The 12,893-nt window shown below is 47.1% G+C and overlaps 1 protein-coding gene across 2 annotated transcripts in view; it reads right to left on the reverse strand.

Annotated features, from left to right (window-relative positions):
- Positions 1-759: 759 nt before the first annotated feature.
- Positions 760-12,893, reverse strand: part of PPIL2 (peptidylprolyl isomerase like 2) — a 71,911-nt gene continuing 59,777 nt past the window's right edge. For both annotated transcript variants that reach the window (XM_054219321.1, XM_054219322.1), the window contains 4 exons: positions 4,545-4,617; positions 4,324-4,386; positions 3,705-3,844; positions 760-2,142 (listed from right to left, as the gene is read on the reverse strand). In XM_054219321.1, coding sequence (XP_054075296.1) covers positions 2,049-2,142; positions 3,705-3,844; positions 4,324-4,386; positions 4,545-4,617 — 370 coding nt within the window. In that variant the 3' untranslated portion in view covers positions 760-2,048. The remainder of the gene's footprint in view (positions 2,143-3,704; positions 3,845-4,323; positions 4,387-4,544; positions 4,618-12,893) is intronic.

Raw genomic sequence — 12,893 nt, forward strand, 5'->3', positions numbered from 1 at the left:
GCCAGGAAATCGCTCCTTCTTCTGTGTCCGATGTTACGGTGGGAAATGGCGGGGACAGGGGCAGTGCTTGGCGGGCAGCGTCCTCCACGGGCCGCAGCCAGCGCTGCCAAAAGGCTGGAGTGGAAAGGGAGAGCGGGCAGTTATCTCTGCAGCCTGCGGCCGCCAGAGGAAACTCTCCCTCCTATCAATCTGCAACAAGGACTCTTGCTGAAACAGGAGTCCTTGCCACACCTCTGTTGCCTTCCTTTTAATCAAAAGCTCCTTTCTTTCATAATAATCTCCCTTTTAATCTAGTACAAAAAAGCATTTTACTCTTACGGATTTCATTAAACTGCCTATTCCAGCTCTAGCAATACCGTGCACGCGACGACTCAAAAGTGGGCTGAAGCAGAAGTTAGGCAGAAGGGATCAATAACAATTTATCAGGAAAAGGCCAGCCCAGGAGAAGCAACAGGTTTCATTAAGGCACAAGAAACTCAGCTCGAGGAAAGTACCATCACATCCCCTGTTCCGAGAATCAAGCACATGTTATTTCAAACTCATACACTGCAAAATGCTGCAAAACAAAAACCCCCTATTATTCTTTCAGACTAGTTTGAACTTCCTACGATTTAACAAAGATGTAATCATATCCGCAAAGACCCCAGAGTTCCTTATGAGCATCTTAAAAAGTAGGAATGAATCATTTCCTTGTACGACAATCAGCTTGGCAATGCCATGATCTTGGAAATGACAGTTGAACAGTCAAAGGCAAGCACCCAAAAGAAAATAAAAGCATTTAATGCAAAACATTTTACCAAAAGTTTTTACAGCAATTTCATATAAATGGGATCTTCTCTTAAAACATGGAACCACCAATATAAATGTCTTGTTACAAAGCTGATTACAAAACTATCTCCTCAGCCACACAGAGAGGCAGGGAGGGTATTTCTGGCATCTGAAAACACCTAAGATGGACTGAAACACCACGTTCAGGATCTAGCCTGCTACGTCTAAGTGATGGTAACACACTTTTGTTTGTTGGATGGAAACATTAAAACTTCACAGGCTGATATATCTTTAGCCCATAAGGCCTTTATTAAGCTTCCCAATTTACGGGTATGCGACGGAAATATCCAAGATGCCCGTCAGCTGTATTATGGGGTTTTCCCTAACGATGGGGAGAGGACGTCGGGGCAGACTGCGGTGTGTGTTCCCCTGCAAGGAGCAGGCTTTAGGGACAGTGAAAAAAAAATAAAAAAAGTTGTTTCTGTTCCTGCTCAGTTGCTCCAGGGTGTAGCTCCTGGGACCCGAGGCTGTGTCTGAACGGGTGCATCCTGGCCCCGCCGGGGAAGGGCAGCCACCGGGAGGAACAAGTGGTGCAGCTACCCTGGGCTCCCCCCTAGATTCGCTGCTTCCCAGGCTGTCAGAAGCTAAAACGGGTCGAGAGAGCTCCTTTTGGAGGAGTGAGGCCCTGCGGGGACTGAGAACAGCCAGTGCAGCCAGCAGGCAGGCCCGCAGGGAGCAGGAGACAGAACTGGTCCTGTCGGAGAAGCGAAAGGCAGCGGGAAGGGCAGGGCAGGGCAGGCTGGAGCCCTCTCCTCCCCTCCGCCAAGCGCTCCTGCAGCACGGGTGCTCCCCAAGCACATTCACTCATTCCGCCATTTGGCAGACTTGGCTCGTCTGGAAGCGATTACCTGTAAAAGGAGCTCTTTCACCGCCGCAGCCGGTCACCGCGGCAGGTCCTGCGCGGCGGGGCTCTGCCTGGTGTGCTGCCAGCCGGGCAGAGAAAGGCTCCGGCTGATCCCCAGCAGAGCGGGGCTGCCCGCTCCCCGCTGGGCAAACAACAACAAAAAGGCCTTCGAGGAAGATGCAGTGGGGGGGGACGCAGTCCTCTGGAAAACAAAGCCGCATTAACCAGCCTTAACAAAGCAACAGTTTTCTGCCCCAGTGGAAGGGCAGGCTGGTGCCTTCCCTTCCCAGGACAGACTGTCTTTGGGGCTCTTCGGGGACATGTGGGAGGCCTTTTCTCTTTTGCTGTGCTGCTCCAGTGCTAGGCTCCCGCGCTGCTACCAGGAGCTGAAGTCCCCGAAGCCTGCGCTCTTTTTCTCCTTCTTCGCAGCTGTGCTGGTTGAGGGCCCATCGTCCTCCACGCTGCGCTTCCTGGAGCAAAATGAAAACAACTCTCAGGGACCATGTACTGTCGGGTGGGAGCTGGGTATCCTTCCTCTCCCAGCAGCAGCCCAGCCCTTGTCAGCTAGAGGGGAGCACCCGCCCCGTGCCAGCACGGGGACGGGGGCCTTTGGCAGACCCCAACCGAGGGAGAGTGAGCCAGCGCGTGGGGATGGTTCGGGTCAGGCTCTGAACACGTGTTCAAAACCCAACTTCTCCAGGCCAGAGCTGAAGATTTAACAGCTGTACTTTTTTAGCACAGTCATGATGAAAACGTGAGCCACAAGTTCTCTCCCCACCTTCTCACCTGCGTTTGTGGCAGCAAAAGGATTTAGGGGGAATTAGGTGTAAAGCATCTGGGCGAGTTTTTCAGATCCTTTCCTGTTTCCTGAGCATGGCCTGTTGCAGTCTGTGCTGCTGTTCTCAGCCTCTCTCAAGTAGAGTTTGCAACCCCATCAAAACCCCCCTGTACCTACCGAAGGGCTGCTATGGACCACACTCCCAGTTTGAAAGCTGGCAGCAGTGAGGGAAGCACCAGGAAAGAAAAGTCCTTTCTATACGACTTGCCCCTTTCCCCAGAGCTGCAAACTCTGCAAACTCTGCACTGCGCAAACCAGTGCAGAATGGCAGCACTTTTAAGCTGAAACGTTCAACTGACACACCAACTGACCTATATGGGCTAACATATTTTTTGTTCCCACAGTTATGCAAATGCCTGTAAGTCACGCAGGCACATACAAGCTGATTAAATAGCTGTCCAGATCTGTGTGTATGCATAACTACACGCCTTTATGCGGCAGACAACAGCACTTTTGCAAATGCTTTTAGAGGAGTCTGTGAAAAAATCAAATGGAAGGCATTTATTTTAATTTATCCAAAACTCATGCAAAGCTGCCGCTCAGGTGGGATTCTGTACTGTCCTTAGGAAAGCAAGCGACGCTGCCAATCCCAACGGCTGTACAAAAGGCGTCTGGGAGAGGGTGCACTAGGACAAGCCTGTACAACCAGTCAGGTGCCCTGGAGCTACTTGCCAGATGCCCTGTGCTCCCACGGCAAGCCCTGGAACCTGCTCCCCTTCCCGGCCATTTCAGTTGTGCGCCTGAACAGGGAACCAGACCAGCAGACTGACAGGGGTTTAGGGCAACTACTGCGTGCAGGGGAGAAGCTGCTAAAAGAGAAACATCTGTGGGACCATGGCCTTCAGAAATAGCTGCAGAAGAGGAAGAGAATACAAGATGGTGTAGGAAGTGACACAGTACAGTTCCTCAAGGACTTCTGAGTTGTGAAAATGCACCTACAGTTCTGAAGTCAGCACACGCTGTTAAAGACCAACTTGGTTGTGTTCAACTGCTAAAAGAAAAGCTCAGTTAACTTGTAATCTTGAAAAACAGCAGAAGCAGAGGGAACTCTTGACTGTTAGGACTGGAGAAAGGTGTCTTTGCAAGCCTGCTGGCACACACCAAACACCTGAGCAATGGCACTGGACAGGGTCAGCATCCAGCAGGAAAGGCAACTAAAACACTCAACAAAGATCAGGTGGGCAGGGAACTCACGCTGCAGCCATGTTAATGTATTTTCCAATCCCCTGACGGTAAGTTTTAGGTGTCTCGACTTCTTTCTTTGGTGGGACCACCTCAGCTTTTGTTTTGGCCGCTTCTTCTTCTAGCCGGACCTTCTCTCTTTCTGCAGCAACCTGCGGGAAGCAAAGAGTGAAGTCTGTTGCAAGAGCTAGCCCAGAGTAGGAAGAAAATGTCTGCAATTCTTTGAAGCTTTAAAGCACTCTAAAGCAGCGATCAGCACCGCTGTGATTACGGGGCAGGCTTTAGGAGACAGACCTCAAGGGCCACTACAAACAGGCTGCCTGCAGCTATTATAACACAGCTCCCCTCTTCTCACCCGCAGCTGCCCATAGCTACCGTGGGCATTTGGAAAGGAACCCGTTGTAAGCGTGATGGACTGGGAGCCGTGCCAGACTCAGTTACAAGACCTCTCTGCTGAAAGAGCGGCGATGACCCTGGCACACAAGGCAAGGCTGAATGGCAGCTGTTTAATCTTGGCTCGCAACCATATGGGCCAGGGGCTGCCCATGTTCAAAGAAAAGGCATTGAGTTACAGAGTTCTCTAAAGAAGAGCTTTGGCTTGCAAAAAAACCAACCAACCAACTATCCTCACCTGTGCATCTGCCTCTTCATATGGATCAACAAAAACAGTTGTTGTCTCAATTCGTATTTCCTCCTGGGAGCAGAAGAGAAGAGCAAATCAATCTGCTGATTAAGCTCTGCCACCTCCCCCAGGTCTGGCTTTCGGAGAAGCGCCAGCGGGGCGAGCTGCAGTGCCACACCGGACACACGCGCTCGCTCCCTCCTGCACGGCCCCCGGTGCTTCACACATACCTTGGGACGGTCTGTTTTTGGGTCACTTTCCACATTCTCCATAGCAGTCAGAGTCTCAAAGCCACCAACCACCCTAAAAGAGGAAGGACATGATTTCCAGCTGTCACAACACACTCAAAATATTCCTGACCCTTACATCTAATGTATCTAATTTATGCCCATTACTCCAGCAGATTTTTAAACCATTGTGTTCTGGGGAAGGGGAATCAGCAACTGTATTTGGAAGACCTACGATAATGTCATTCAGTGTGGAAGGTAGGAATTTTTTCTCAAGTCTGGGATTTGAATTTAAAATTAAACAGAACATGGAAAAGTCAAGCACTCAGAGGCAAAGCAGAGCCATTTGTCGGTAGCCAGACAAAGCAGCAAGATGGAGAATGAGCGACTGTGGACAGGTGCCTGTGCAAGAAGGCAGAAGCCCATTTCAAAATGGGTTCACTTGCTAATGCTACATCCATCAATTTAGAGCTCATTTGTTATTCCCATGAGCTTTAAAGAAAAGAACCAACAAACAGACTTGGTCAAACCAACTGTTTTCATTAACTTCTGATTTTTTACTTTTTTTTTTTTTTTTATATTATCTATCAGACTGAAGAGTGTTATCAGGAAGAAAGGGAATCGGAACTATGGCACCACTGGGGAGCGGTGGCAGAGCCGTCCGTGATACCACCGGTAACGCAGGACACCACGACCGTGAGCTCGCGAGGGCTCTGGGAAAGCAGCAGAGTCACAGCCACAAGATAACACCGGGCCACTTTTCACCACAGGTTTATCTAGGAGGATGTGAGATCTCTGGCCTCTCACTTTTCAGGTCAACATATCCAAATACTTGCTTCAAAATGCTTGAGAAAGGCTGAAGACTTTGTGCGCTGCTGTATGTTCATTTTCAAAAAAAAGTGTGGAACAATGGGAAAGTTCCAGAAAGGGATATTTAGAAAGGATAAATGGGGTGACCCAGATAATTATAAGCCTGTCGTCCTGGCATCTATCCCAGCAAAATAATGTAATAGCGGAGACAGGACATGATTAAGAAAGAAAGGAAATAAGTAACAGCAATCAACAAGGTTTTGTGGAAAACAGAGTCTGTCAAACAACCTTCTATCTTTGAGACGACAGATGTGGTTAACAGGGATAACAGTGTCCGTGGAACAGACTTCTGGAAGGCGGCTGATATTTTGATCAAGAAACCAGAACAATATAAAGAGAACACAGCACACGTTAAATAAAAAATTGGCTGACAGGTGTCAAAATCTAATTTTAAATAGAAACCACTGAGTCGGTACGTTTCCAGAGGCATCCTGCTGGGATCAGATCTTGGTCCCAGGGTATTTAACACTTTTATCCACATCATCGTCCCCAATTAAATTTGAAAACAACTATATTTAGAAGAGCAGTAAATAAAGACGAAGACAGGCCGTTAATGCCGAGCGATCCAGATCCCTTAGAAAAGCAGGCTGTAGCTGGACAACATCTGCTTTAATAGAGCCAAGCCACATGGCCAGAAACCAAAAATACAGCCCGTATTAATGGCTGTGGGACAATGCGAAGCAGCCGTAATTCCCAAAAGCACTGCTCCTGGAGCCAGGAGTCTGGGGCCGGCAGCTCGGCAGCGGGGCAGGACCCGGCCATCGAGGAACCCAGGGCTGCAAACCCACGAGCCTTCGTGGGCTGGTAACTGCTTTTGAACCCTGACTGCTGGGATTACTGGGACTCCGGCACTAGCACAGTTGGGCTGCCCAGGGCTGGGCAGATGACATGGAGGAAAATCAAATGAAATGAAAGTGGTGGGGAAAAAAAAAATCGAACTGGTGGAATATATAGAGTGTTTTATCATCTCACACTACCTTTGCGCCTGACGCACTCCTCCACCAGCCACGGTAACCAAAGGGAACCGGCCGACCCCGTGGTTTGAGAGGCGAACGGGTCCCTCTCCTTTGCCCCGCTGTGCACAGTGCGGCCCCGCAGCCCCCAGCTGGGGGGGGCTGGGACGGGCAGCGGCTGCCACCGAAAAGACAGAGCCCATCACTGAAGATAAAACTACACAAGCGAGCGAGGATGCTGCCCAGCACCTGCCTTGAGCAGCGCTGACATTGCTGACATTGGGCTGCTGCTCCTGACCTCTCCCCTTCACTCCCCAAGGGCCTGCTGGTATTCTGTAACCAGGTTGTGACTTTTAAGAGCAATTAAAAAACAGGTATGCAGGCTAGAACAGCCTCAGTCATTTGCAACTGGAGGTGGCGCACTGGGGGAAGCGGCACAGGGCTTGAAGACCCTGCATGAACTTCAGAAAGTTCATAACAAAAACTCAATTTTAAAATCCTCCTCCAGGCCAATATCAGATTCACTTATAATGCTGATGATTAACACACAGCCTAAGATATATTCACTGTATTTTAATTGCCCCTAAAGGAAACTTCTGATTTAATATTGGAGGATTTTCTAGCCAACAGCTCCATTCATTATCTGCTCGTATGTTTTCATTTAATTAGGTTCTGATAATTTGAAATAGCCAGATCAGCTATGCACTGGCAATCTCAACTGAGTAATCCCTTAGCCCATAGCTAGACCTCCCACGCTATTAGCCCTAATGCATTTTGGCGATGCTCACGAGTCTTCAGTTGCCACGCTAATTAAACTTTATTGGGAATACTTTGTCACTTGTGCATTTTAAAAGGCTGTGATAGACATGGCATTCACAGGTCATCAGTAAATGACCTAAATAGTCTATTTTGACACGATTATAAAGGGCTAAGGGGGAAGAAGACAAAGTTGTTATGCCTGCAGAGCATGTCATTCTCTTTGCTTCTTAGCTTCTTGTCTCTAAAATGGAAAATTGCTTTCTTTTACACCCCTGCATTCTCTAATGTTTTGCACAGAGAGTATCTCTATGCATACTACAGTGCCAGCACAGTGAGCTCTCAATACAGGTTTAGGTCTTTAGACACTGCCGTAGTACCAATAAAAAATAAAAATGAATTTGTATATAAAGCACCAGCTCAGAAAAGAGACTTCTGACCAGAGGAACTGGAAATAACTTACTAGTCATTTCTGTTCAGGGAGCACTTGGAAGCTTTGTCAAGGATCAGGCTCAGCTGAGGCTTGTGTTTCATCAGTAAAAATTAAAATCCCAAAAGGACAAGATGATCTGATTGCAAATATCCAGTAAAAAACACACTACACACTAAGCAGGGCAGTCCAAAAAAACGGAATATTCCAACTTCAGGTCTCAAACCGTAAAGGGTTTTGCAAACTTTCCTCTGATTTGTCCAAGTAGAGAGACAACATATGCGCAGGCTCTCGAAACATTACATGTTGTTATTGTCAAATCCAATCACGTTACATTGCGGCACTAGAATCAGTTTGACGAGATATAACGTGTCTAAGCCCATGCTCTGCCATCCCTTCCAGCAATTGCTCCTCACAGGATGAGGAAACAGCACACCAAGGTAGTTCTGGGGATTCTTTGCCTGTCCCACAACACATAGTCTGGGTGTAAGAAGAAAAGCTCACAGACATCTTGCCAGGAAAAAAGCCCATGCAAGTTCCATGTAGAAAAGGCCGTCAGATCAGTACATTAAAGCATTAAAAAAAACCCTCTAAAGACAGAGCCGCTACTTCATGCTATTCTAATATCCACTAACTTTGAACAAAAAGAGATAAAACCTGTTCTATGAATAAATCTGAGTCTCAGCATCGGGAACTCGGTACAGCATTTTCATTAAACCAAAATGCGAACTCCAGAAGTTCAGACCACCGGTATCCCTTTCCACCCCTCGCACGTGGTACGCGCGTTACGGCGACAGTCATGCCGTGTTGGCCTTCCCCACTCAGCACCGCTCACGCTGGGCTGGGAGCACAGCAGAGAGGGAAGGAAGGGAGAAGGGCAGGAACTAGTTTAACCTCCTCCCCTGTTTCTGTCTCTATTCCTTTTATAAGGTGCCACGCATGCTTTGTCCTAAATTGACCAAGTGAGGTTTAAACTGATGTTGAGATGACACCCTACAGTGAAAAGGGTGATACCTTCAAGACACCACTTACGTTAGAAGAACCAGTAAAACTGAGGATTTGCTGTGCACTGCCAGTAGATGTCGAACAGAGAAACAATGATCTCAACTACAGATTTAGCTCAGCATCCCTGAGACAGCTTGTTGTATTTTTAGAGGAGCTTGATAAATGTTGCATTACGTTTAAGCATGGATGGCAAGGTAGGTACATTTAGATTTTTTTCTGTTAGCATAGTAATGGAAACAAAACTGCGCCCTTACTCGTGCAATTCTGTTTTCTTGAAAACTGAGCTAAAGGTACCACTGGAAATCTTTGCATTTCAAATTTAGAGATGTTATTTAAAATCTTACTTCCTGTGAAGGCTCCTTTATGCAAACTAGTAACCCTGTAACCCTGCTTCACAACCACCGCCAATGTCTTTGCATGAAGCGTAAGTGAAATATCTGGAGCAAGCTCCATCCGTTTGCGATACGCCAATGACAGTCTCGCTGCTCCCAAAGACAACTGCAATCCCTAGCAGTCTCACAGACATTCACACATGGGCTTCCTATTTCTGGTATTTTTGTTTAGAAGAATTATAGGAATTAAGCCTTATGCAATGCTGGGGATGGCAGCGGTCCAAGACGATAGAGTTTCCTGGTCAGAAGACGATACAAGAACGATGTCTGGACTTTTTCAAAAAAGTGCTTTAGACTAGAAACAGAAACCAGAATGAAACATTGTTGTTTTGTAAACACATTCTGCCCTCAAGGTTATTTTTATAAAAAGGAGCACATACATTTATATACACACACACAGAGAACAATATACACATGCACAAACACGTACACTCAGGACAAAATGTTTTCTATGGATACACCCAATCTGCAACAGAGCGAGCAATTCAAAGTTGCCACAAGAATACAGCCGAAACATCTCAATCCCTCATAAAGGCTTCATCTAGCCGGTGAGACACAGTGATGAAGGGCGCTGAAAAAATAAAACAACTTGGAAAAAGGCATTTGGAAACTAGACTCAACAGATGAACGTGGCTAAGGACTTCTCTGCTCTGGCACCGGTTGTCCTTCAGAGACAACACAAGTGTTTTGGGAAGGCCACCAGCCCTCGCGCAGCTCCTGGGCTCCAGCCCGGACCCCTGTGCCGCAGAACACCGCAGCCACGGCTCCAGCCCACTCCTCCCGGTTTATTTTCCCACTCGCCCTTCGCTCCTCTCCTGCTGGCTGGGGAGCAGGCTGCCGTGCAAAATCAGGTCAGGACCCCCACACAGAGTCAATAACAGAACCAGCTCTTCTGCTGCCATCACACCATTTCTCCGTTCTGCAGAGGTACTAAAGCAGAAAAGCAACACGAACAGGAGTTTCCCAGCTTAGAAACCACTGGGGTTCACGGATTCACATCACATAGGGAACGTTCCAAGTGGAAACAGACACTGTGCCTTCTTCAACCGCCCACGGATAGCTGAACAATGCCTTGTAACCGTTCTACGTAGCTCATCACTTTAGAGGAGAAGAGTTACTTTCATTGCCCCGTTCTGTGAACTGCAGTAGAAAGCATTAAAGAGGCCAAGGCACATTTAATACAGAGTGATGCTTATCCAGGGAAAGAAAACCTTCTTCCACAAAAGCATCTGGCAAGGGGAGGAGAGAAGAAAAGAGAAGACTTAAGCTGAGTGGCACGTCAGCCACTGAATGATGCCTCCACTTTGACCAAGGCTGAGGTTTCCCAAACCACCTTGTTCATTATTTCTGCGAACACGAGAATTGGAAGAATGAGCGGCAGAAACCTCGAGAGACAGCTAAAAGATCTGCGTAAGCAGATACATGCAGCCACCTACAAAGGGGAAAACTGACCTCCGTACACTCATCTCCTGTCTCAGTTACCACATCCTTTTCTCAATTCTTGACGAACACAAGCCATACTGTCATAAACACACAGAACTGCTGCACAGATCATTTCCAGCTTTGCCACTCTGACCACAACACTCTTCCCTCTGCTCCCTCTATTGCTTTTCTTTTTATCCCATCGCATACCTGCAACCTGCCCTCACTTTCAAGCCCACCATGCTCTGCTTGTCCCAGATCTCACCCAAAATTCACAGGGAACATTTCTGCCCTTCGGCTGATCAGCATGGCTCAATTACCTTCCACTATTATTTTCAACATGCACTTTTTCACATGTCCCTTTAGCTTTGGACCAGGCTCCCCCAAAACATCCACAAAGCCACTTCATTTTTTCCTGGGGCTTTCTTTTTCCTTGGTTCTGAAGAAAGTGCAAACTGTCAGTGGAAGGTGGGCTGAAAGGGATCACTACTAGACTTCCCTGTACCTATACGGAGTCTCTTTTCTATTCACACAGCTCCCTGGGACAGAGATTATGTTTCTATTTCTGCTTAGGAAGGGCAAATGTACCAGGCCCCTGATCCACAGGCGCTGTGAATCATCGGAGTAATAGAAAACATAACGACACCACGGATGGGATGTGCTTGCGTCTGAATTGCCTGCAGCACGCCAGCTGGGAAAGTGAGCCCGTACCGGTGCTTTGGCTGTGACACCCCGTAGCTCACGCAGCAGCTGAACTCCGGTGGCAGCGTGGGCAGGAGGGAGCCCCTCGCACGCAGCCCGCGGCAGCAGCAGACGGGACCTCCCCATGCAGCCGGCCCCTGCAAATGCTTCTCACCCACTCTGTGCAGAGCAAATGAATGTTGGTTTGGTTTACATCATTTGAGTTTCCAAATTAAATCTCTTACCAGCCAGCCAGAAGCCAAAAAAAGCCACCAGTTGGTTTTCATGTGAATTACAGCATTCTCTAAGTCAGGAGAAATTGTAATTACTAGAAATGGTAATTACTAATTTAATCTAGGCAGCTCTGCTGGCACAGGAAATCCGTGCAGCCTGCGACACCCCTCCAAGGGAACGATTCTTCTCTCGCCCTCTGCCTTTGTTTTTGCTCCCTATCCATGCCGAATTATCTCCTTTATTTTCAGCAACATCCATCCCCATTGTTGCCACGGTGGGCAGCACAATCACAAGACGCGCTCCCTGTCCTCCACCCACAGCCTTCTCCTGAGACTTGAAAATCGCACCGAGGCAGACACGCGCCACCCCGCCACCCTCCCGCTGCCTGCAGCTGCTGCGTTTTCCAAACATACTTAACAGCCAAACATCCAACTCGTCATAGCTGCTACTATACAAAAATTGCGTTGCAAACCAGTGGGGACATGAACAAGATGCAGCTCTCCAGAGAAGGAACTCTGCAATGTTCCATCCCACACAAGACCAAAAAAGAATAAAGGGGTGGGAAATGGTTGCTCTTTCGCTCCTTTTTGTTCTCCGAAGTATGGAAAGCCTGCTGAGAAGTTCTATACAAATTACAAACAGGTGAAATTCTGCTCTTAAAGATACACATGTGACACTCACTGCCATGAACCAGAACCACATGGATACAGCTGAGGGTACAGTTGAGATCCGAGTATTTAGGTTTCAATATTAACTAAGTAATCCTCAAATCTATATGAAAGTCACAACAGGCCACTAAGCATCCAAATAAGACAATCTGATTCAACATTCATGGAAACAAAGAATTCTTATTTCATGGGTTCATTCTATTCTTAAACCTAGATATTTGTCCTAGATATGCTTCCCAGATATTATTGTACTAAACAGCCTAAGATCAGATACAGCCAGCAAACCCTGGAAACACCCAGGATCTAAAATAGCGAACTCAAGCTGGAGTTTCACCAGAGATACAATCTCTTGAAGCTTTTGGCTTTTACAGCTTTTAAAAACAAACGCAGGTAAAAACATTTTGATGACAGAATCTTAAGAGCTGCACACATTAGCCTTTTCTATTAAATTTGTAGGTAAACTTAATTATTCAAGTATTCAATTTGTACATAAATACAGAATGACTGGAATGAATCTATTCCAGCACCTTCATTTTTTACATTCTTTGAATTAATCTTCATTTACATGCAAGAAAGTCCAGAGTAAAATTCACCTGCTCTGTGTTCAGATGAAGATCTTGCGCAGGTTTCATGCAGGGAGCCAAACATGATTCTAAACCAACATATTTTAATAAAGTTGTTCCTTTGTATTTCAGCTAAGAATATCTGCAGTGCTCAGAAAGCAGCACTTCTTTACTCTGGCAACCAAGTTCAGCTTTCTGTAGTAGTAGCAAGGAGAATTCAAAAATTAAAACAGTCTTTCCTAAAACTGCCACTGCATAAATCTCTGCTACACACTTAACCAGAGTTACCTGGACTAAAAGAATTCCTCTCTACAGGGCAACGTACAGTGTGAAACATCATTTGAGCTATCGTGGAGATGCTACACGTGGCGCGAAGGC

Source organism: Rissa tridactyla, chromosome 13 (assembly GCF_028500815.1).
Source record: "Rissa tridactyla isolate bRisTri1 chromosome 13, bRisTri1.patW.cur.20221130, whole genome shotgun sequence".
Classification (NCBI taxonomy): domain Eukaryota; kingdom Metazoa; phylum Chordata; class Aves; order Charadriiformes; family Laridae; genus Rissa; species Rissa tridactyla.